This window comes from Lipophrys pholis (assembly GCF_963383615.2).
Source record: "Lipophrys pholis genome assembly, chromosome: 11".
In the NCBI taxonomy this organism is placed as follows: Eukaryota; Metazoa; Chordata; class Actinopteri; order Blenniiformes; family Blenniidae; genus Lipophrys; species Lipophrys pholis.
Window position 1 is genome coordinate 7,380,068 of NC_137631.1, and position 23,305 is coordinate 7,403,372.

A 23,305-nucleotide genomic window follows, 5' to 3' on the forward strand; every position below is an offset into this window, starting at 1 on the left:
GTCCTGGCTCCAATTAGCTCTTGGAGAAGTCATACTTTTTCCACCCTGCACTGTGTGTGCACTACATGTGGTGTTCAATAAAAATATGAAAACTTGTAATTTTTTGTGCTGCATTAGTTTAAGCAGACTGGGTTTGTCTATTGTTGGGACTTCGATGAAGATCAGAACACATTTTATGACCAATTTATGCCGAAATCCAAGTAATCCCAAAGGGTTCACATACATTTTTTTGCAACTGTATATTTATATATTAGAATATATATTTGTCTTTACACTCAGTTTTGACCTGACTTTTGTGTTCACACTTTACTGCAGCATATCAGACGGAGCCTGAGGCCTCCCTCTATTCCTACTAGTTCTATTTTCCATCTAAGTATTTTCCCACCGATGTGATTGTAATAGATGTGGTCATGTAAAACACCCCACATACAATGCTCATGCCAAATAATCTTCAAGAGCTCCAAAAGACATCACATAAAAATGAAAAACATTTTTAATAAAAAATGCTCATCTCACACGGAATACTGAATGACAACTTTTCTTTACATGTAATTAGGAAGTAGATTCGTTCCATATGGTCTTTAAATGATCCCACCTCAAGTAGACAGGTTGGCTCATGGATAAGGAGAGCCACCATGGTTACACACCACTAAACAGGAGTTTCATGCACATTATTATGAAAATTATCAAAATGTATGAATTTATATTACCCATTATATTTTCAATGAAACATACTGTTTAGGAAGTAGTCAAGGTAAAACAGACAAATTAAGAATTGAAAAGCTATATAAAAGCAAAATAGGCTAAGATGTAAAACCATGAGTGTAATGAGTGAAGCTGTTAGAGGAAATCTATAGCAGAGACCCTTCGCTCAGAGATTCAAGCTTCAGACGAGCACATTTTGAACACTCTCTTTTTCTGGAGTATAATAGCAGAAACAATGAAACGTCAGAATTTACTGAGTTACTGCAGCTTTGCATGAGAAAAATCATGTGGCGTGAGAGCGCGAGCGCCAATACAGAGCAAATTAATTAAGTTGTGGGTAATGGGACCTTTTTTATGTTTGCAGGAGCCAAAAAGGCTTCAATGGCCACATTATTTTTGATAATAGTAAGGATATGATGAAATGGAGGGATTTCACCAGATGTGTCTACATTTAAACGTGACGGCACAGGGCAGAAAAAATTCTGTTACAGTGAGTTGTATGGTATTAAATGTTATAAAGTTCACACTTGTGGCTGGCAGTGCTGGAAAAGAGATTCCCTGTTTAATGGATCATTTAAGTCTGTCTCACTTTCAAAAGAAAAACCTATTTTGCGGCAGGAGAGACGCACACCTGTCTGCCTCAGAGAGGAGAAAGGTTTGCTCGTCGTGTGAAATGCTCCATCAGAGACGCTCCTGACAGCAGAATCAACCCGGGTTTTTTTTGTGTCTTTGTACTTGTGTCACTCACACCGTGGTCATCTGTTTGTTGGCTTGGTTGTAGAGTGCATCCCAAAGGGGGAACAAAAAAGTGTCCTTACTTTTTAATGTAGAAATTAGCAGAGGAGCTTTACGTTCAAACAGTGGATGTAAAAGGCCTGGAAAAGCAATTTCGAGTCAGTTGTGGACGGCTCAGTGCTACACACATTTTAATCAATTGTTCGGGGTGGCTACGCTGAACACACTCCATAAAACGTTTCACAGAGATTAGACTTTTTAATATAGTTGACTTTTTTTTTTTTTCCTTTCTTGCATGTCTTAATTATCCTTGAAGATATGAAAACTCTTCCCAGGAAACACTCTTGACTGGACTGAATGAGAAGATTCCCATGTAAGGCCAAAACACTTTTCAGTCTATTTGGGTCTGGCTGCATACTTTCCCTTGGCATAATAATATGAAAGTTGAATACTTTGCCCTCGTGGTGTTTCTAGGCAACCTGTGTAGCGTATGGAGATGAGATCAGGCAGGGTCAAGTTACACACACACACACACACACACACACACACACACACACACACACACACACACACACACACACACACACACACACACACACAGACATACACACATATACACATATGAACGGACCAGCAGCCCCAGTCTCGGCCTAAGATCGGCCACCCTGTTGAACGTCACCCTAATAAATGTGGACAGATCACTACAGCAGATAGCTGCTCCACTGCAGGACAGCCATAATCACACCAGCAACTCATTCCTCAGACACCAAAGGGAACAGCTTTCCCTGACAAAGATTAAAATTCAGCTGCATAAATAACTGTAGTGCCTCACCACAAATCTGCTAAAGTGAGCACATCGTCATCCGGGTGCTTTACAGTCAACTATAAAAGTCCCCATAATTCTCATTCAAAGTAAAAAAAAAGAATTCTAAAGATGGTAGCAGCACCATACCTCCCAAGAGTGCAAAAAAGCCCCAGTCTCACTCCAAGATAAATATCCACGTGCATTGTAAGGTTCCCAGTCCCATTGACAGTGAGTCCAGTAAATAAAGGGAAATCAGCCGCGAGGAGACAACATCCAAAATCCAACAGGAGATCGTCTAGGTGAGCTCGGTAGCTCCGGTAGCGGCTCTCACAGGCCAGAGAGACAGGAACTGGATCCTGATCCAGCCCGGTTCAGTGAGCAGGACAGCGGGGGGACCTGACACCAGAGCAGTGACGGCCAGCAAAAAACATCAGGAGCTGCTTAATAATGAATGAGCAAGACGCAACTCACACACACACACACACACACACACACACACACACACACACACACACACACACACACACACACACACACACACACACACACACACACACACCCACACACACACACACCACATGGCAAATAGGGAGTTGCACTGACATAATTGGAGACAGGCTTACAGCGTGGTCAGGTAAAAGTAGGTTATGTGGCTATAATCAGTAGAAGCAAACTTGACACATGTTACTAACAAAGTAGTCTGTCATCCCCCCGCAGCACTGAGCTTCACACACACGAGACCACAGGAGTGTTTTACAGCGCAAGTTCATACTGAGTCACATTCAGTCTCGCCTTGTAAAAGTTTCTTTCATATTGTTTCACACAGTTTTAGCACACTGTAAAAAAAATAAAAGTTTGATGAAAGATAGAAAGTTAGACTCAAAAAGAACCTCCAATCTAATAGGTTTTTAAAATAGCAAGATTGAAGGGCGTTGTCGTGTATGACTGAAGCCCGACCACGCCCACTTCAGATGCAGCCTGCCATTGGCGGAGAAGCATTCGCTGTGTGGCAAAGATGGGAAGAAAAACCCAATCAGAGATGGAGAGCGGCAAACAAACAAAAGTGGAAAACTCTTTCTTTTTTTCCTCCAAAACATCAGCTGAGTCACTGAGCTGAAAAAATGCTGACCAAGACTGAGGTTGAAGTCAGAGACAGGCGTGCATCCAAATGAAAACCTGTGGTTAGACCGACTGGCCAGATTAAATGAACGCAGAGCACTAAACTGAGACGAGAATATAAACGTGTAACACCAAATGGAAACACTGTGTCAGATATGTGGCTGGTGCCATTGAAAGAAAGCGAAGCTAAGCGACGGCTGGAGAGGAATGTATACACAAAACATCATCAGAGCTCTTTTGTTTATGCTCTGAAAGTGGAGAAGAAAACACGAGAGGTCGGGAATCGTTGTTCTAAAACATTCTGACGATGATTATTGCTGCACATTGCGGGCCGGCATTGTGGATTTCAGCAATCTGGAGTGGTTCAGAGTCTACCATATTTACAACACCAACCGCAGATTACATTTAGATTGCAATAGAAGAAGGAATGAAAGAGACAATCCTGAACAAATAATTCACAAAACTTCAGGTTGTCATTAACATTTTGAACCTACCAGAATTTCAACTCAATTGTATTTAAATGGAAACGACTACTACAAAGTCAGAAGATGATATGTCCCGTGTGTAGAAGGACAGGAATTAAAGAAGCTGTAATCATAGTGCGATCTCCATCCCTTGTGGAGTGTCCCTTTTAGCAAACCAGCAATCAACCCCTGAGCAAAGTTTAACCGTTCACTCACCTGAGCATGAGAAGCATTTGTTCTTAATCATATTCATCTTTAAAAAGGTTCTGTTAATTAAGATCACTTCATTGTGGAACCGATAGTGCACCCACTGCTCTCGAGCACAATTCCCAATGGGGTACCGCCAGGTTTTATATTTGGCTCTTTTCTTATTTTTCAGATCATTTTAATTTTCAAAGGTGTACTTTATAAAGATATGTCCTCTCTTATCATTGTTGGGCACTTAGAGCACAACTGTTCATCAAAGGGTTTAACTTATTCTGTCCTGCAGGACTCAAGGAAAGTTATCATTCTTGAGTATAGTCTCTCTAAATTAAGTGACTTGGCTTGAATTTTGATCAACACCAAAAGCTTTCTGGGTACATAAAAAAAAACGTTGACGCAGCAGCTATTTTGCCCCTTCATGGTGCACCAAACTCCTGGTTCTTTTTGGAGAGCTGTTGCAGCTCAGCGTGAGATCTCAATAAAACCACAAGACACAAAAGAAAAGTCAGTAAAATTCCAATTGAACAAGTTGTTCTGAGCAAAGGTGGGAGTTCAGAGTCTATAAAAACCTTCAGGCCTAAAATGTCAATTTTCATTTTTTTTTTAAAGAAAACGTGCCCCTCTTCTTTTGTTATACAGTTTGACTGAAGTAAACCACCTGAACACTGACGTACACTTGGGATAAAATTTAAAAAAAATGCAGTCAAAGCTTCCCAAACTGCTTTTCCATCAATTTCTTAAACATTGTAGCCAAAAGTTTAAAAGTCAGCAATAAATTCCTGAGAAACCTGGAGTCATCGGCTTCCAGGCTGGACGTGCAGGCATGTGATCCAAAGGATCCTTTGAAGCAGATTCCCGACAGGCAGCGGGAGTCCTCAACCCTCAGCGGCACTGCCTGATCTCATCCTGTCAATCACACCGGGAGTGACCTCATGGCGTTTCTGTCACGCAGCTCCTTCAGTTAGATGGAGTGCCTTTGGAAATGGCATTGGCCCAGTTATGGCGCAGCGCGCACATGTCAGATAGACCAGGCAGCCACAAAACATGGGAGCGACGCTCAATCCATAAGCACAATTTATAGCCGGCAGTCTGTCTATCTATCTACGCCCACAGGCACCTACCATGTAAATTCATGACCTCATAACTAATGCCCGGACCATAAATAAACCCTCGAATGAACGGTCAATTTAGACACTACATCTGGTCTTGTGAGTGTCCTGATTTCAGAGGCCACACACACGCACACACACACACACACACACACACACACACACACACACACACACGCACACACACACGCACGCACACACACAAAATGGCATGGAAAGAGAGAGCAGGAGGATGCAATGGTAGCAATACCTCCAGTCTAGCCCACAGCTGTTTGACATTAGGAGGTGGGAGTAGAATTAGGTGGGCAGGGTCCCTGTGTGGGTTTTAGGGGAGAGGGATAGGAAGAGTAAGAATCAGGGGTGGAGGATAGGTCCACCGCCCAGATCTGAGCAGAGGAAAACAAGAAGCACTATGGAGCAGGGTGGAATGTTTTAACCCCCACCCACCCTTTTTTTTTTTTTTTTTGACTGTTATCCCACCACCAAACTACAGGCTCGGGGTAAAAGGGGGCACGCCCAGTGTCGAAGTAATAAGTAAATATCTATGGCAGAAATCGCAAGGTATGCAAGAAAATCCCCACATGTGCCTCACAGTGTACACACGTGGCACTTCAAAAAGACACTGCAGTGTTATTTTTTCCACTTCGGGCATGAAAAGTAAACACATGGGAGAGTTTTCTGGGTAATTAGAGCTGGAAAACAGTCTGCCATGTCTCATTAAGGATGTTGAATATCCCAAGTAACAATGAATAGGGGGTTTTAAATAGAGAATTTAAATGACGTAACCAGCTGTGACACTCCTGAAATGTTTAATTATTTGGAATTTTACATTTTCATTTTTCACTTTTATTAAAACAAAGGTCAGAAATGCGCTGTACATAGACCTGAAAATGAGTAATCTGATTATTCACTGAAAAAAGATATCGTGCGTTTAGTCTTTATCAACACTCATTATTGTTTTTGTTGTATTTTTGTTATTTTGTTGATATACTGCACATTAAACACATGATGGGTCTCAGAAAAAAGGCACATTGAAGGCATCCAAACGTATGCGTCTTACGGCTTTTGACATTATCAGCAACAATTCCATTTATTATGATAATCTAAAATTAGAGGTGTAAAAATGTTTAATTACATACCGCAGCAATTGGCACAGCATACTGTATGAGTAGAGAACTGCCACATCAGCACATGTTTACTTCTGACGGGTCCTTCTACCTTATCACATGACTCAACTACTGCCACAGCTGTAATCAACATCTTTATAGTTACTGTCGCAGAGAGCGCCAGACATTGGCTTTATCCAGTGTGGACAGAGTCTCTTTTAAAAAGGACAGGAGGTTATCTTGTACTCGTCCTGTCGGGCTGAGGAAAGACTCCTTCCTGGACTGATTCAGCATCAAATGTCCAGAAGTACCGTTACAAGTGGTATGCAATCATTCCCCAATCTCTGCGGAACCGAATAGCAATATCCACAATGCGTCTTCACATTCTATTTTATTTTAAATTTAAAAAACTCTACATATCGCCCTTTTATTTAAATACATCCATGACATAACCCTTAAAGTAGCAATCTGGTGATTGTTATTCTCTCTTCTTTTTTTTTTTCTGTGTGAATTAAACCAAAAGTTAAGTAGTTCCTTAAGTTGGCACATGCATGGTTTGCTTCAAAAACTGAAAGTAACAGGTAACTACTAAGTTAGAGATCATATTGACCTTTATTTCAGAACATTCAGGTGAAAAGTGCATCTTTCAACGCCTGTTCTCAGTGTCAGTCACTACCATTATGGCGCTCGCTGAGCCAGAAACAGACAGTCGTGGAGAGGATGCGGAGGTTATCTAAACAGAAAATTACACCACAAGAGAGAACGAGTAGTGACTCCCCAAGACTCCCTGAGGTGCTCTCAACCGCATCAAGACTTTTTCACGAGGAGGAGGGAGCAGCGACCTTTCCATCTCCTCGCGAATCTCGCGGCAAACAAAAGCACGACAGAAGTGAAGCCTCCATTTCCTCTCATGATCCCCCCAGCGAACCTCAAGAAGAGCCAGAGAGCAAACACAGGAGGCGGCGATCGCAAGCCAAGACTGATAAAGAGACTGAGTCTCAGTAAACCGCGACCTTACTCCAATTAGTAGATGGAGATAGAAAGAGAAGAAGGGAGCAAAGAAATAGAGGGCAAGACGCAAGCTGCTTCAACCTGGCGGTCTAATTCAACCAGTCTGATATTGATTTATCTCCCAGCCTTGGGGACCCTGAGTGGCTGCCATATTGGGCCCACCTACACAAAAATTTATACCTCCACTCTCCTAATTGAGTTCCCCACCTCAAAGAGAGACTCTCCACTGAGTCATGAACGCTGATGTGTCAACAGCCACCGTCACCCACAATAAAGCAGCGTCAAACACGCACGCGTGACGCACGTGCAGCATCCACACTCGGCCGGGCAGAAAAAATTAAAGTGGGGACTTTCTGCCGGGATTCCAAGGGGAAAGGCTTTGTGCCGTGTGACCCGCCGTGACGTCACTCATCGCCGGTCATGCTGTGCGGAGAGATTGTGCTCCGACTTGTTCACACTTTTGTTGCCCGATATCTATTAGCCTTCTCTCCCTAAATCACCCTTCGAGTCAACAGCAGGAAACTCTTTGAACAAGTTCCTCTGATCACAGTTGTTTCTGGTCGTAAAAAGTGTCCTTTTGATTAATGTCAGAGACAGCTCACTGGCTCCACGCTGCTGAAGATGTTGTTTGTCCTCCACCAAGGTCAAAGGTCAGCAGCTCAAAGGTATAGCTGCCGGAGGCACTGGTGGTCCTGCAAGGAAGGCGGAGCAAGACACTGAAGGAGCGGCAGCGCAGCATCTGGCAGGGCTGTCTTCTTCACAGAGGTAAAAAGTATATTCATGTAGTGATGTCACAAACAGACAGTAAATCATATGGTACAGATCACATTAAAAATATGAATTTGCAATAACATGCTGGTAACTTTGACTTTTTGATAAAACACTTATGATTGCTGCACTTTTTTTTCTCATTACTTGTGTGAGTTTATGTCACAGATGACAAATAATACAAAGAATAAAAACATGATAACGGAATTGCTTGAAGATTTCTATTTAATTTGACACTTTTACTTCAGCAATTAATATCATGTATATATGGCACTCCCCATCCACTGTCAGTCATAAGATTATGCCTATTGGCTGATGAAGTACATGTCTTTTTATCATGACTCCTGTTCGTTGATGGGATGTATCAGGCAGCTCATAAACATCTTGCCCTGAAAGTTAATGTTTTATGTTGATGTCTTGATGGTGATGACTCGACTGACTGGGTCAGAGTATTTCCACAATTGCAGCTCTTGTTGGGTGTTTCCAATTGGCACTGGTCAGTATATATCAAAAGTGGTCCAACCAAGGAAAAGCAAAGAACTCCTGATCAGAAGAGGCCGCCACCTCGCAACTTCCAGGACATAAAGGATCTGCTGTTAAAACACCTTCAGATGGAGTTAAGAACTTTTACAATATATAAGGAAGTTGGCAGGTCTGTGTTTTGTTTTTTGCCAAAGTGGTTTAACTCTGGGGGTTTGGCAATACTTTCTCGTGTTCAACATGAAACTAATTTAGGAGTTTGAAAAGACAAGTTAACTGCAGCCGCCTGCTTCCAGCTTCAGCTGCCGTCACAGAGTTGAGTCACTCCTCATCCGACTGCACTACTGGATTTCCTTAATGTCCCAGCTATAGGACAACGAGCGAGTGGGTGAAACTATTGAAACCCTGATATACTCCTCCCTGCAGGACCTAATTAAACAGTGAGACAGTGCAGCGTCGGCCACACCTGCGAGTGCGGTTCACATTAACCACGGCACGCCCTCTTCAGCTGTTCACCAGACAGACGAGAGGAGAGCGCACGGCACAGAATCGATGGGCGTACCCATTTATCCACCGCCAGCCACGTGTTATGAGAAAGAGCTTTACAGATGTTTAAGGGGAAGAAGCTGTCCTCGCCTGTCACCCACTGATGCTTTTAAAATTAACTGACATCTGATGAGGTGACGTTTTCTTAGGCATATGGGAATCGTTCTAACACAACACCCAGGTTTAGCTCTTACTCCAGTCAGCAGCTAAATCTGACTAAATTATCACAATTATTCTAAAACTGCATGAAATGACCAGTTATTAAAAATAAATAAATTGAAATAGAATACGACTTTGGGCTTTTGCTTGCATCCAGCACAGAATAATTTCTGAGGGAATTCAGTATCAGCCAACTAAAACAGAATTCTCAGTCAATTCCAATGTGTTATATGTGTTTTGAGAAGTAAAAAAAATGACTGATATCTTGTTTCAAGCATGCTAAATTGTACACTCACGCAGAATGCACTTTGGACTTTTTGTGCATTTTGATCAACAATTCAACATTAACCAAAAAAAATGTGACATGAGAGATCAGTGGCCTCAAAGTCAAAGTTGTGAGAAAAAAAAAAGAAGGGATTTTGAAAACGATTTGTAATGAATGTCTGCAAATAAAAGTCGTGGGAGGCCAGCTGCAGAAAGGCTTCAATGTCAAATCTCAAACCTCAAATCACCACAGCCTCCTTCCGCCTCCTCTTCATATGAGTTATTTACAAACACAAACATTTCCAGACATTGTAAATCATATCAATATCCATCTGTCTAACACAATCTTCATTGCATCTATGAGTAGATCAGCTCCCACACCTGTTAGTGTCTTTGTTAACCTTCAGTATCCTGTCAGCACAGTTGGGTGCCAAACAATAAGCCAGGTAGTTACACAATTAGGGGATTTACAAGTATGAAGCTTTTGAATTGTGTATTTTGCTTCTTCCGTGTGATTATATTAAACATCTGCAGCAAGAAACAACAGCAGGATCTTTATGCACATCTTAAACTTTGGATATTTAGACATTCAGTTCATCATTTACTTTGACAAACTATCTTGACAGCATGGTGGGTCAGGATTTAAAAGCTTTTTTTTTTTTTTACTAAATGATGTATTCTCCAGAAAGGTTACCTTTATTTATCCCATTTTCATGGAAATTATTGTTTCGTTGGATTTACAGGTAATAAATATATATATATATATATACACAAAGAACAAAGCACAACACAAGATATTTTTTTCGTCAGTTGATCCACCCAGACATTTTTCTGTATGGACTTCTCAGTCAGAACTAACTTATCATTATAATGTATTTCTGCACATAGATCTTAAACTATATAAGCTGGTGTGACACTCAGTCACAAATACCAAGAATTGTCCACCTGAGGCAGGACAACATCTCTCCCATACAGGCAGAGAATTTACCGTATTGCCCTATTTGTCAGATAGGCATTGTCTTCCATAGAGCATCAAATCTCTTCAGAAATGACAGAAAGAGCAGAGCTCACAGTACGAAAAAGCCCCTATTCTCAGTCAATACACGGAGTATTGTCGTGTTTAACATAATTGCATATGGTCAGTGTGGCATGTCTGAAGAAACTCTTTGGTAGAATATTTGCTGTTTAGTGCACTTTTTCCACCCGGGGTGACGTCAGCTCCAGTCTGTGAGGGCTGAGTGGTTTGAGGGACTCCGTTTCCACGAGAGGAGCAAAGAAAAGGAAGGAAATATTTGAAGTAGGACGTACGTGCATATTTATAGTGAAGATGAAAATATCTGAATCACACATATTTGCATGTGTGCAAAAACACTCACGGTTTGGATGCCAACACCAAAAACTCCCTGAGAGCAGATGGAAAAACATAATGACACATCTCTCTCATGCACACACTCATTTCGCCAACACACACACACACACACACACACATACGCCTGCAGTGGAGACGTGTGGTTGCCCTGTCCTCATCATTACCGCCGGCCCCTCTGTAATCTTTGTTGTTTTTCCAGTCTGAACTCCCATCATTCCCCACACGAAACCAGAACAGACTACTACAAACAATTTTTAGCCACGTTGATGTTCGGCTCCACCATGACTCACGGCAAAATCACAAGACATTATCAATTTTGAGAAAACTGTGCAGTAGCCTGAACACATGTTCCCACAACAGGAGGTGTCCAATGCACTGTCGTGATGATTTAAGAGTCAAGTCCTCACATGACACGCTAGAAAAGCGTGTGTGTGTCAGCATGTATGCAGGCACGTGTTATTAGAAGCAATTTTCCACATGTATGTTTGTTGTCAATTTGTGACGAACTCAACGGACTCTGCTGAACTCTTGCCTCGACTTTCACTTGACTTAGAGCTGCACTATTCATTTTATTCCAAACTGAAGCATGCGAAAGAAAAAAAAGAAACTTTGCTTAGGTACAGATTATTATCAGGTGACCTAAGAGCTTTCAGCAGCTTTGTTTAACTGAACTTGTCTTGGTTTATTTTAGAGTGTGTAGCTTTGTCCAACAGCCTTCATCTGCTCATTAGCAGCTGATTTGACAGCTATTTCTCTTAAAAACACAGCTATGACCCTACAGCGTGTTACTGACCCAGCAACTCACACTTGTAGTGTGATTCGTACAAAAGAAGAAGATAAATTTGGTTTTGGGAAATAATTTTTACTGATGATCAATTATCAAGTTTAGAGACTTGGACTATAAAACAAAACAAAAAAAAAAAAACACACATGGCATGCAAGTTTGCAGCTGCAGTTTGCTCAACATGGCAACAGCATCACAAACTGGAAAACACTGGAGTCAAGCTGGTCAACTCAGTCAACCAGATGTTCAGAGGATGAAGCCTGGATGTCATGCATCACATTTTGCATTTAAATCACATCCTACATGCTGAACTAATCAGTCATGGTGACTGAAGTTTTCCAAAAAGGTAATAAAAGGTTGAATGTTTGTCTAGAGGATGATTCCCAGAAGATGAAACTTACCCCATTCTCGCTGTCAGGGACTGAAGGTCTTCCTCATAGTTCATAGTCACCTCTCAAGGTTCGTCTTCTTCACTCTGAACCGTCTCTTTCTAACCTCACACTTTGATTCACTCTAGTCTTTCCCTGACTCCGTCTCCTGACTCACAGCCCTGCTGGGCCAACCGCCTCCTAAGCCTGCTGGAGTATGACTGCCCAGAGTCTCAACGTGACCGGCCTTAAAAGTTTTTCTTGGGGAGAAAAAGCCCACATCCCACTGTCAGTCAAGCGGCGGAGCATAGTTTCAGCTGGGCCGCCATCCAAACAGACATGAAACTATTCTATTTCGGTCTGCCATATGAGCAGTGGTGCTGTTAAGAGGAAGGGGTGAGAGGGGGGTGGGGTGGGGGTGGGGGGGTGAAATTCTATGGTGGAGCATGTAATTGCACAGTGACCAATAATGGCGAGATTTAATTGCAGACCTCATCAGATGGAGAGAAACTGCCAACAAGACAAGGTAGAGGACTTTTAAAAATAAGAGTTTGGAAAAGTAAAAAAGAAACAAAACAACGCAGACCACATAAATAAATGGGGAGCTGGGTTCCAGATGTGGCGGCAAAGGGAGGGAGGGGAGAAGAAGAAAGAGAGGGAGGGACAGAAAGTACGGGCCAGATGAAGAAATTGCTATGGCAGCAGGAAGAAATTGCATTTTTTGACATGGTGAAAGGGTGTTTACCTTCCCAGGAACAGTCGAGTACCATGGAAAGGGGGACTGGGGAAGGCGAGGGGATGCCGGGCCCGGCCTGATGTTGTTTCTGGACCTTTACCACGAGCACTCCTGGGTGTCCGGTTTCAAATCAGCCTTCGAAATGACTACCTTATGGAAAAACTGTGCGTTTTTAAAAGTGAGGAAGGAAAATGAAAAATCGAAACGCCAGTTGGCCGGTTTCCATTATGGGCACGACTCAGCTGGTCTAATATTGCCGGAGTGAACCATTACCATGTGATTAGGTGAAGCAGGCGGCTCCGCACACGCGTATTCCCATGCGCTCATACGGGACTGTTACGCCGTATAGCATCAATAAACATAAGGTTTAGCTTCAAGCTGAACATAAACAGCTAATTTCCTCACACATTTTACCTCATTTCCTGTTGAAAGGAACAGAGAAGTGCTCGTTGGAACTGACTGAGAGGCTCATCGCTACGAAGGTGAGTCTCAAACTAGACACCGTCAATGGACAAAAAAGTTTCAAGACAATTACTCTTTGAAAGAACAAAGTGTGAAAGTAGTTTTTAATTAGTTTTTATCTACCAGTCTTATGTGACTCACAGCTAGAAATATTAAGGTAGCTCAAGAACAAACTCACCGCCAAAACCGTTTGGGACGGTGATTAACGGGACAAGACCGTGTTTACCAGTCTGAAACAGATCCCCAGAAGATCCACTCTTTTTGTGATGGCAGCTCGTAAAAGGCAGAAAACGTGAGTGGAGATGAATGATGGGACATTGTGTCACTGTTTCCTGGAGGGTTTTAGTTACTTTGCAGTAGTCGTTCATCTTTGCTTTTTGATTCTTTCATATGAGCTTTAATTCCTTCATATGAACTGCTGAGCGTGCTGCTTTTGAATTGCCCCCACGGGACGAATAAAGTTATTGGACTTTGTCTTGTTGGATTAAGAATTCTATATCTAACTATTTTCTACAGGTGAAACTGCCTGAACTGCATAACTATTTCTAGACCTGGAGTCTAACCCAGCTGAGATTGTGTTGAGACCGTGAGACTCCATTTACACAACATTTCGAAGTGAAAACACAGAATTTTGCTTTTGGGTGTCTGTTTACATGACAAAGGTCTTTGGAGATACTGCGCGCGTGTGTGTGTGTGTGTGTGTGTGTGTGTGTGTGTGTGTTTGTGTGTGTGTGTGTGTGTGTGTGTGTGTGTGTGTGCTGCCTATTCACCTGTTTCTCCCTGATTGCCATTCAGCAGACTGATGCAAAGATAAAAGGCCTGGATGGACAAATCTACTTATGTTCTGTTTTTGCACCTCTATACTTCATGCTCCAGTTACAAGTCACCCAACACAGCCACTCCTGATAACACTGACACTCACATTACATTCATTTAGATTTGCTTTTTCACGGTATTGAGTTTTGGTTAATTAAACAAACTTTGATTCAAATAACCAGACTTTTTTTCCCATTTTGAGCCCGGTCACAACATGGCAATCCAACTTGGGTTGGACATAGTTTTCAAAATGTTGCCACGTCAATGTAAAACTTTTCTGAAACGAAACTGCAAAAAATTCTGCGTCGTCGTAAAAACACAGGACCTTAGATGCGATGACGACTGACCCCACTATCAAATTTAGATCAATGATAAGAGGCATCTAACTCTAGCAGAGTAAAACTATCAAGCTTATTTTAGTGAAAGCATTTGCACTATTAGCATTATATGTTTATGACTATAGATACATCACTATCAGGAAACATTTTTAATATAGAGTTATTATTCTTGTTCTAATACACTGAATTACTTAGCTTAGTTGAACCAAGGCTAACCCACAAATAATGCGTCAAACTTCCAAGCCCCCCAAATTTAAAGTTATTCCTTAAAAACACTACAGGGAGCATCTCCAAGCCCCAAGATGTAGAAATGGGTTTGTGGTGTAGGATTCTGGGAAATGGACTCATGGCAAGTCGTGTTTTTGGAGATGGGGGCTCGCGTCTTGGTTTCTCTTATATGAACCATCTAATTTCCAACTGGAAGGGCCCCATTCAAAGCAGCTGTGTACCATTAGGATGGTTATTCTCACTGGCATAGTGGGATTGCTAGATTCCTACTGAGAAAGGAGCTTAAAACCAAACCGACCCCTCCAATGAGCCCCTCACCCTCCCATCCCCATCAATTATCAGAGCACAGAGAAGGGTGGGAGGGAAAGTTTCCATGTGTGTCCCAGCACGGATCCGACTTTAGCGCTGATTTTTTATTTTTTTTCCCCAACAGACAGACAGACAAGCAGACAGATAAAGAGACAGACAAAATGCTTCAGTGGAAAGACCATAAAAACAACTGATGGATGACGGTTTCAAGGCTCGAGGGGGAATGAAATACAAATAGTCCCTTCTGTTTAAACACCAATGGCATAAATTCAGATATTAGTCATACATATCCTCTAATCAAGCAAATAATAAGTCATCCAGTTGAAGAGCTGGACTTAAAGTGTCTGCAGTATAGATCCATCATGGCTAATGTTAATGATTGCAGCTTTTACCATGAAAACTGTGTGTTTCCTAAGAACTAAATATGATGTTTGCCAAAAATACATTTGTTTTCTGGGTACTGACAGCGCTTGTGTGCTTGCGCTTGATGCACACAGTGACAAATATCCTGTATTTGCTCCGGTGCACACTTGGCATTCATCCGTGCAACCAAATAGGATCAACTATATCCTGTTTTTCATTTTCACCCTTATTCAATGGGCTCATTATCCCCTCAATTTCCAAACTTACATCGCATATTTGTCGTCCAGATCTGAGGAGCCTTTATTTATCCATCCCTCAAGTGTTTGTCTTTTCTTTTTTTTAAATCCTGTCAGGGATTTTTTTTTTAACCCACTGGCAGTGCGTCTGGTGCGTTATTGTTGGAGAACGTACAACTGGAGCTGTAATTACACTTTTGCCTGATATTTATCTGCTCTAATTTGGACAATTAGTGTAATTTATATGAAATAAATGTTTATACGTTTGATATCAGACGTTTCTAAATACCAAATCATCCTTGTATTTTTAATTCGAACTCATGATCCGTATTTCTTTGGAGGGTATTTTTTGTGTGTGTGTGTGATCTTCTTTAATACTTTGGAGTTGGAGGCACGAGGAAAATAAGAAATATACAAAAAATAAACACAATTCAAAATTAATAGTTTTTTGGGGATATATGTTGAGGCATCATTTATATATTTAGTTACTTTCTGGCTTTGCTCTGTTATGTTTATTTGTTTTGATTCATTTTGGTTGTAGTTTTGAATCATTTGATTTGTGCCCACATGTGCGAAATAAACTTTTCAACTCAATTCAATAATACGCATCTATGGAAAATAAATACAAAATAGTGCATTATTGAGCTTTCAAGGTACTATGCATGTATTACAAAGGTTTTTCCTTTGTATTTTTGGACAGGATCATTGAGATCCATCCAAGGTAAAGTTTACTATTGTCTATCTCAGAATAAAACAGATTTACCACCGTTAATGACACATTATTTTCTTTATGAAGTGATTTGATGACAATGCCCAATAGGAAGCAGTCTGAGAGGGTACTGCTGAGGAATCTGGATGATTAGTTTGTGGGAGTCGTCTGAGAATATGCTGCTCCATGTTTCTTATTCAGTTCAGAGAGGAGGTTTCTTGAAAGGTTACTAAAGCAGGAGTGCTCATCTGGATTTCTCTACTTTTTAATCCCACAAAAGAAAAACTGAGTCTGAACACCGCTGTTTTTATTTGACTTCCTGGGTCCATATTTTACTCCTCACATTCTTGCTTGGGCCACACAGTGGTGTAGTGCTTGGGCACCTTTCTGTGTGGAGTTTGCATGTTCCCTCAGTGTGTGCATGAGTTTTCTCCACCAACAAAACAGTCTGTAGGTGTGAGTGTGAGTGGTTGCCTGTCTATCTGTATTTGAACATTGTCAGTTGGAATCAGCGACAGCAGCCCACAAATATGGATAGAGTGGTGTTGAAGATGCATGAATCTTTTTTCATTTGTTGATCTTTTAGTAGAAAACTGGTCATTTTTGTTCACCTCGATCTCAGAGGGAGACTCTGTCTGAGTTTTATCATAACTTGAGGCAGACTTGTGCGACTCCTCAGAGCTCTGCTGAAACTTTTTGCAAGGATAATTACATTGCCACCTATTGGAGTGCTGCTGCAAAAACAAGCAAAACCCCTAAATCCTCGGTCACCCTCTGAATGCGTCTACAAAAGTAAAGTGAAAAGTGCACTATGTAGATTATTCAACCATATATTTACATTTGACATTTTACAAACTAAGATTTTGCTTGTCTCGCTATGCATACAGCAAAAGAACAAGTCTGACTGCAGGTTTGGCTGCATTTTATTAAGCAATTCCTCATGCACTTTTTTTTTTTTTTCTCAAACCACGATGTTAAACTTGTATTGTCACGTATCTCAACTGAGGAGTCAGCCAGAAAAGCTTTCAATGAGAGTAATGTTTACACACCTGAGACTGTGCAACAGCAGACAAGTATAGTGAGCTACATGCGCTCACAGTGTGTGATTGTGCATCTGTCTGCAGAATCTAATCCATTCAAATCCCAATTACTCCGTGCCTGTCAAGTTCTACTTATATATATATATATATATATATATTTATATATTTATATATATAAAACCTTTTCGACTGTGATATAATCAACATCTGAGTGATTCAGTGTCTCTCTACACCTGTTTAAAAAGCTTTGAAGAACAACACAAGTATCCCAAACCCGAGTGTATCTAAAATACATTTTAATCTTGCTGAAATTTGTTTTCACAATATTGTTTACAATATTAATCTGTCTTCGTTCTCTTCGTCCCAGCTCGGGTCTTCTTTAGCATCTCCAAACAGAACCTGTACAATCATGTTCATGTAAATTGTTCTACATCAAGGCACAAGACAACAGCCGTTGTGGGGGGGCCTTGGGTAGGCTGATCTTTAATGGCGCTCCCTCTGGCACACAAGGAAAACAGGGTACCCCTCGGGAGGAAAGGGGGAATTATGGGAAATGTAAAAGTATGGATCTGGAACAGGGTACGGAGGGATGGAAGAGATGTGCTCTAACAAGGTGAGAGGAGGAAACAAAAAAAATAACCACTGCTGCTTTCATTTTATTTTCCAATGTGTAAAAAAGAGGAACAATATATATTTTTTGTTCATGTACATAAAGTAAAGTGCTTTTTTTTTTTTTTTTTTCACTTGTATTTGCCAAAAGCAAAAGGTTTCACGAACAGGATGGAAATGGGGACAAGTTGTCCTGGGGTATCATTTTTTAGTGTGTTTTTTTTTTTTTCCTTTAACCGTAACAATGTGAGAGTGGGTAACAGGGCCAGTTGGGTGTTTATTTTCTGCTCAATTTTGTTTTTGTTGATTTTTGTTCTCAGTGATTTTGTTGGTTTTTTTCAGATGTTTTTTTCTTGTAGGGATTCAACCACTGAAAGACAAAAAGACAAAGAGAATAAAAGAAAGTCAATGTGTAATTTAAGCTTGCTATTTTATCTCTCAATACTGATTTTCTCACTTTAAAATTCTAAGAAACAGTCCAAAAATGATACTCATTGGCAGTCTGAAAATCAAATTTTTACCATTTACATATTGCTATAATTCCTAAGTGAACAAATCAGAGCATTTCCAAAGCTAAATTATGATATGATGCGTGTTTAGTCACCGTTTCCCTGAAGGTTTAGAGGTGTTCACATCTGGATGCTTCTCCTCCGCCTTCCAAAAGCCTTGGCGCCGACGTTGGTGGGGACGAAGTTGCTGTTGCCCATGCCGCCCGACCGGCTGAGGAAGTCCGCCAGGCGGTGAGTGACGCAGGTCGCTGTGTTGCAGGCTCGCTTCTGTGCTGTAACGCTGCTTCAGGAAAGCAAACAGGGGGTTAACGACGAGATCGGTTTCGTAACTCGGCCACTAAAACACTTATATACACACACTCTACGCCTGCACAAAGTTTATCCAAGTAACATAAAAATAACAGATGTGGCTAGGATATACAGGTTATAAATACACGTCAAGCATGCATATGCAACATTAATTTATCTGCATTTTGAGATGTTTCTTACCTTTGAACTTGGTGAAACTTCGGAGATTATCAAAGTCTATTTATGTTTACTGCATATTTTAAAGTGGTTGCTTTAGTGTCCCTGAGAATGAAAATGTGCTAAGGCTTCCAGGTAGAAAAATACGTTTATTGAACAGCAAACGTGGGTGTCGCATGAGTGGATCATTTATTCACGGTTAGATTAAAGTGATCTCTCTCGATTCATTTAAATTCGAGGGGCTTTGAAATGAGATCAGATGACTCCACGTACAGCACACAGAAATGGATGTCTTAACCGGCTCCTGAATTACATTTGTGAAAATTAAGTTTGATTGTCTGAGATAAGAAGAACAAATCATTCTCTGCCAAAGAAAAAAGGAGACGGGGGGGGGGGGGGGGGGGGGGGAACGGACTAAAAAGTTGCTTGCAGGTCAAAGTCATGTTCTTTTTCATGTCAATCAAGCACGTTAAATCAGCATGCATTTGCCAATCTGTAAACGACGAAGGGAGAAACTGAGACGAGGAGAGGAGACGGAGGGTGAAATTAGGTGAAAGAGATGCGGTCGAGGCAAAAGAGAGGCTGAGGACGGATGAGGAAGGGTTAGATGCTGTCAAACGTCTCGCTGTAGCTTGCATAGCTGTCGCTCTCAGGCGCACTGCGCTTCTTGCCGGGCGTCCCCGCTCCCACATTCGTGCGAGGGAATGTCTGCAACTTGTGCAGCTCCTGAGACAGTTTGCCCAGCACGCAGGTGCTGAGGTTGGAGCAGCGCTTGGTTAAGGGCCTGTCCATGCTGTCGGGGAGGGGACACACACACAAAAGAACACATGCAGAGAACAGGCTCATAGGTAGGAAAACGTGCACTTTTTCTCTCCATTCTCCGTTTGTTTGCATGGCATCTCACACACATGCGTTTCATTCTCATGCCATCAGAGGGTAATAAAAAATCCCATCCCATTCCTCAATTCAGCATCATGCCCCTCCGACTGTTCTACCCAGCATTCAAAGAAGTTGTCATCAATCCCCTCATGCGCCAAAACCTCCACCTCCCCGCCCCCGTCAGTCCCACATTTCTTACACCCACAGAACAAACAGAAACCAGTCGCTTCCCACTGTCATGCAGCTCCACTTAATTGACATCATGCACACTTATCCGTTCTGTTAAGCATACACTGTTCTCATGCCCTGCAGGCAGACTGGAAATAGTATACTGTTCACACAAAGTCAAAATCAAAGTCATCCATGCAGGAGCAGGGTCATGACAGAAAATAGGGAATTTTAGTTCATGTATTTTCGCTTTTCCTTGAAAAATAAGCGCTTCCCTCACTTGATCGGCTGGCCACATACCTCTAGGTCTGACTGAACCAAAGTAAGAAGCTAAAAAAAAAATGTATCTACATAATTGTTAATGTCACATGAATAAGGTCTACACAGCAGCACAACAAGGACCTGCCCATTTTACCTCTTGACTTAATTGAAGCCAGTTTAACCGCCTCTTTTACACTGTCATTCATCAAATCTCCCCCCCCCCCCGGTTGATTCTGTGCCCGGAGAAAAAGTTAAACAGTCTTTTTCAAATAAAGAAGCATCTTGTGTACCTGTTTCCTTCAGTCGCCTGCTGCTCCAGCTCCTCCGCCGTCATCTGAACAAACTCCTTAACGATTGCGTTGAGTAACCTTCGGGCCTCATAGTCCGTGAGCGTGACTCGGTCTGACATGGACTCTAAACCCGGTCTGTGTGGTGAACAAGGAGGGGGGGGGGGGATTTAGGGGGTCAGAGAGGGTCTTCACATAGACGCAAGGGAATAAACTGAACAATAACATATAGTCTTCACTAGAGTTTTCACTTGCAGTTAAAGGAAGGAAGGCAGGTGTAAGAGGGTGGGGCAGAGTGAATTGGGGGGGGGGGGGGGGGGGGGGGGGGGGACTAAGACGTCACCAATACTGAGACCGATGACGTCTGAATTGGAGGGCCCACGGCCAACATGGGGGGGGAAACAATCTGCGGAAAGTGGCCCGATCTAAGAGAGAGATGGGGGGGGTGACTCGCAACCAGCTGTAGATTTATGACAAAATCGATAGCTTCATGGGAACAGCGCGGGAGTGGTTTCAATGGGCTCTCTTCTGAGCTGTATCACACTTCTTTTTCTCCTGTTTTTCTCTTTTTTTCCCCCCTCTTTAAACTAAAATATTCCCTTTTTAACGCATTAATTTGGAGGTATGAATGGCATTTCTACAACTCTTCAACAACTCTTGAGTTTACATATTTTTAAACTTGAAAAAGTTTCAAAATGTCTCCATTCATTACGGTTATCGATAATGTTAACATCTTTCTACACCCATTAAGCCAATCTGCACCATTGATCAATACATATCACACCAGAGTTCTCTTATTGAGTATCTCAACCTCATTCAATTAAAAAAAATATATCTTTTTGCATCAGTTTTGTCATCCTTTCAACTGATTTCTCCTAATTCAATCATTACTTGTTAAACTTTTTCAGAATTTTAAATTTTCTTGTAAATTCCCATTTGTTCCAGGCTCTGAAGTATAAGATGTGAATGCACCGAGTATCTCACCTGGCAGGGGCGGCTTGTGAGCAGTACATCTGGCAAATGACCAGGGCGTAGGCAACGAGGAAAGCAGAGATCTTCAACATAACCATGGTCCCCTACATGATGAGAAAGACACCCGTCACGTCAACTAGTCGTACACAACATCGCCGATTTTCACACTCGCGCAACACTGACACATCTGCAGTCGCCTCACGGTGTGCCTACAAAGCATCGTCACTGATGTTGTCCTGGCAGCTGGGAAGACAAGAGGGCTGCCATTTCCTGAAGAGGTGAGTGGATTTCTACCTTCATCCCTTCAAAACCCAGGAAAAAAAACTATACTTTTCTCCTGTGAAGCGCACATCCAGCCCGGTGGCACAGGTCAGGTACGTTTGTCATGTTGTCCTCAGCACATCCCAGACCGTGCGAGTGTGTGCGTGCGAGTGTGTGTGTGTGTGTGTGTGTGTGTGTGTGTGTGTGTGTGTGTGTGTGTGTGTGTGTGTGTGTGTGTGTGTTACGAAGAGGTCCTAGACTGTGCAACGACTGTAGCGCTCGCTGGTGCTGGCAGAGGAGGGGTGAAAAAAGAAAGGGAGGGAGGTTGGACTCTAAGCTTGGCAACTCCCTAAGGGACCAGTGCATTAGTGTAATGAGCTGCCAGCACACTCACTCTCTCTCTCTCACACACACACACACACACACACACACACACACACACACACACACACACACACACACACACACACACAGTCTCTGACACACTCTCAAATCAGGTTTCTCCTGCCCATTTTTCCCCGTCACTTGCAGCTCTTCAATTCATCTTCGCTTCATTTTTTCAGTGCTCCTCTTACTTCCTTCCATACTTTTCCTTTCCTATTCGTCTTCCAGGCTTTGGCCTTCAAGCAGCACATTGGACCTTCACAAAGCGACTGGTGGTGATACTGGTGACCACAGCAGCCACTCTCCATTCCCATCACTGACTCTAACCCATCTCACAAGCACAAAAGCAGCTCAGAGTGCCATTAAACTCCCCTCCAAGACCCAACACAAGAGTAGAACACTTACCTTCAGTGATAATCACCCAGCAAAAATAAAAATAAAAATATCTCTCTACGATTCCCTGTCAAAACACAATAAGTTGACTTTCTCTCAACTTCCAGTGCAACTCTTGATTCTGTTGCATGCAGCGCCAACGCACCAGCCTATATATCCCACCACTTGGATTTGTGCATTGACTGTGTAGGTGTTTAATTATCTGCCGGCAGCCAATCACGTTGCTCTGATGCCACAGCAAGCCAATGGGATGCCTCCCCCCTGTCCTGGCTCTCTAATAAGGGATATGGCTTCGGGGCTGACGTCATTCCTCAGTCACTAAGTGCTCCATTCACAAAATCCACCAGTCATTTGGACCATTTGCTATCCCCCCAATTTGCATTGATGTCATTAATTAAATAGGAGGCAGAACGGAGCAGTGTCCGCGCAAGAGCATCACCGGCAATAAATATTTTAAGAACCTTCCAAAAATGTTACATTTCATGCTATATCTCAAATGCCAAATCAATAAGCCGCCCCCAACTCCCCCACCATTACCACCCTCCAGAGGAAGTAAGGCGGGGCCATCTGCTGGGGAGGGATGTATACTACACAATGACGCATGCCAGGGCTATTCATTCATAATGCTGCTTGGACAGCATCAACTCCAACACTACACCCACTGCGCTTGAGCTCAGTAAAGACTGTCTACAATCAGCTTATGTAATCAGCTTGTTATTGATTGGATTTGGGGTAATATGAGCTCCTTCATCAGAAATGAGAAACTCTTGCACTTTAATTCTTCCATGTAATTACCCCACCTCTACTTCATTCTGTGCAACTATCAGCGTGTCCATTCAACCTGATGCATAGGTATCACTACAAACCAACCTAAAGCAAAGTTG

At 42.2% G+C, this 23,305-nt stretch overlaps 2 protein-coding genes across 6 annotated transcripts in view; both read right to left on the reverse strand.

Annotated features, from left to right (window-relative positions):
- insc (INSC spindle orientation adaptor protein) overlaps positions 1 to 12,358 on the reverse strand; it is a 56,703-nt gene extending 44,345 nt beyond the window's left edge. For both annotated transcript variants that reach the window (XM_080474387.1, XM_080474388.1), the window contains exon 1: positions 12,030 to 12,358. The gene's annotated coding sequence lies outside the window, so the exon portion shown is untranslated. The remainder of the gene's footprint in view (positions 1 to 12,029) is intronic.
- Positions 12,359 to 17,500: 5,142 nt separating this feature from the next.
- LOC308116675 (calcitonin gene-related peptide 1) lies at positions 17,501 to 22,551 on the reverse strand. Of its 4 annotated transcripts, none has more exons than XM_080474975.1 (5): positions 22,434 to 22,551; positions 21,396 to 21,487; positions 20,415 to 20,549; positions 18,447 to 18,631; positions 17,501 to 18,212 (listed from the first exon to the last, which is right to left on the reverse strand). In XM_080474975.1, exons 2-4 carry the CDS (start codon positions 21,479 to 21,481, stop codon positions 18,472 to 18,474), a joined length of 381 nt encoding a protein of 126 aa, XP_080331101.1. In that variant the 5' UTR covers positions 21,482 to 21,487; positions 22,434 to 22,551; the 3' UTR covers positions 17,501 to 18,212; positions 18,447 to 18,471. The 4 variants fall into 4 exon arrangements, with proteins under 4 accessions (XP_080331101.1, XP_080331103.1, XP_080331102.1 ...); XM_080474977.1 differs by lacking the exon at positions 22,434 to 22,551 and adding an exon at positions 21,597 to 21,925 and having other exon boundaries at positions 17,874 to 18,212; XM_080474976.1 differs by lacking the exon at positions 22,434 to 22,551 and adding an exon at positions 21,567 to 21,828 and having other exon boundaries at positions 17,878 to 18,212.
- Between the last annotated feature and the right edge of the window lie 754 nt (positions 22,552 to 23,305).

Coding starts and splice junctions, on each gene's coding strand:
- LOC308116675 (XM_080474974.1), bottom strand. CDS start 21,481: ATGGTTATGTTGAAGATCTCTGCTTTCCTCGTTGCCTACGCCCTGGTC. Junction 20,550..21,395: donor TCACAAGCCGCCCCTGCCAG/GTGAGATACTCG, acceptor TTCACCACACAG/ACCGGGTTTAGAGTCCATGT. Junction 19,610..20,414: donor CAGGCGACTGAAGGAAACAG/GTACACAAGATG, acceptor CCTCCCCGACAG/CATGGACAGGCCCTTAACCA.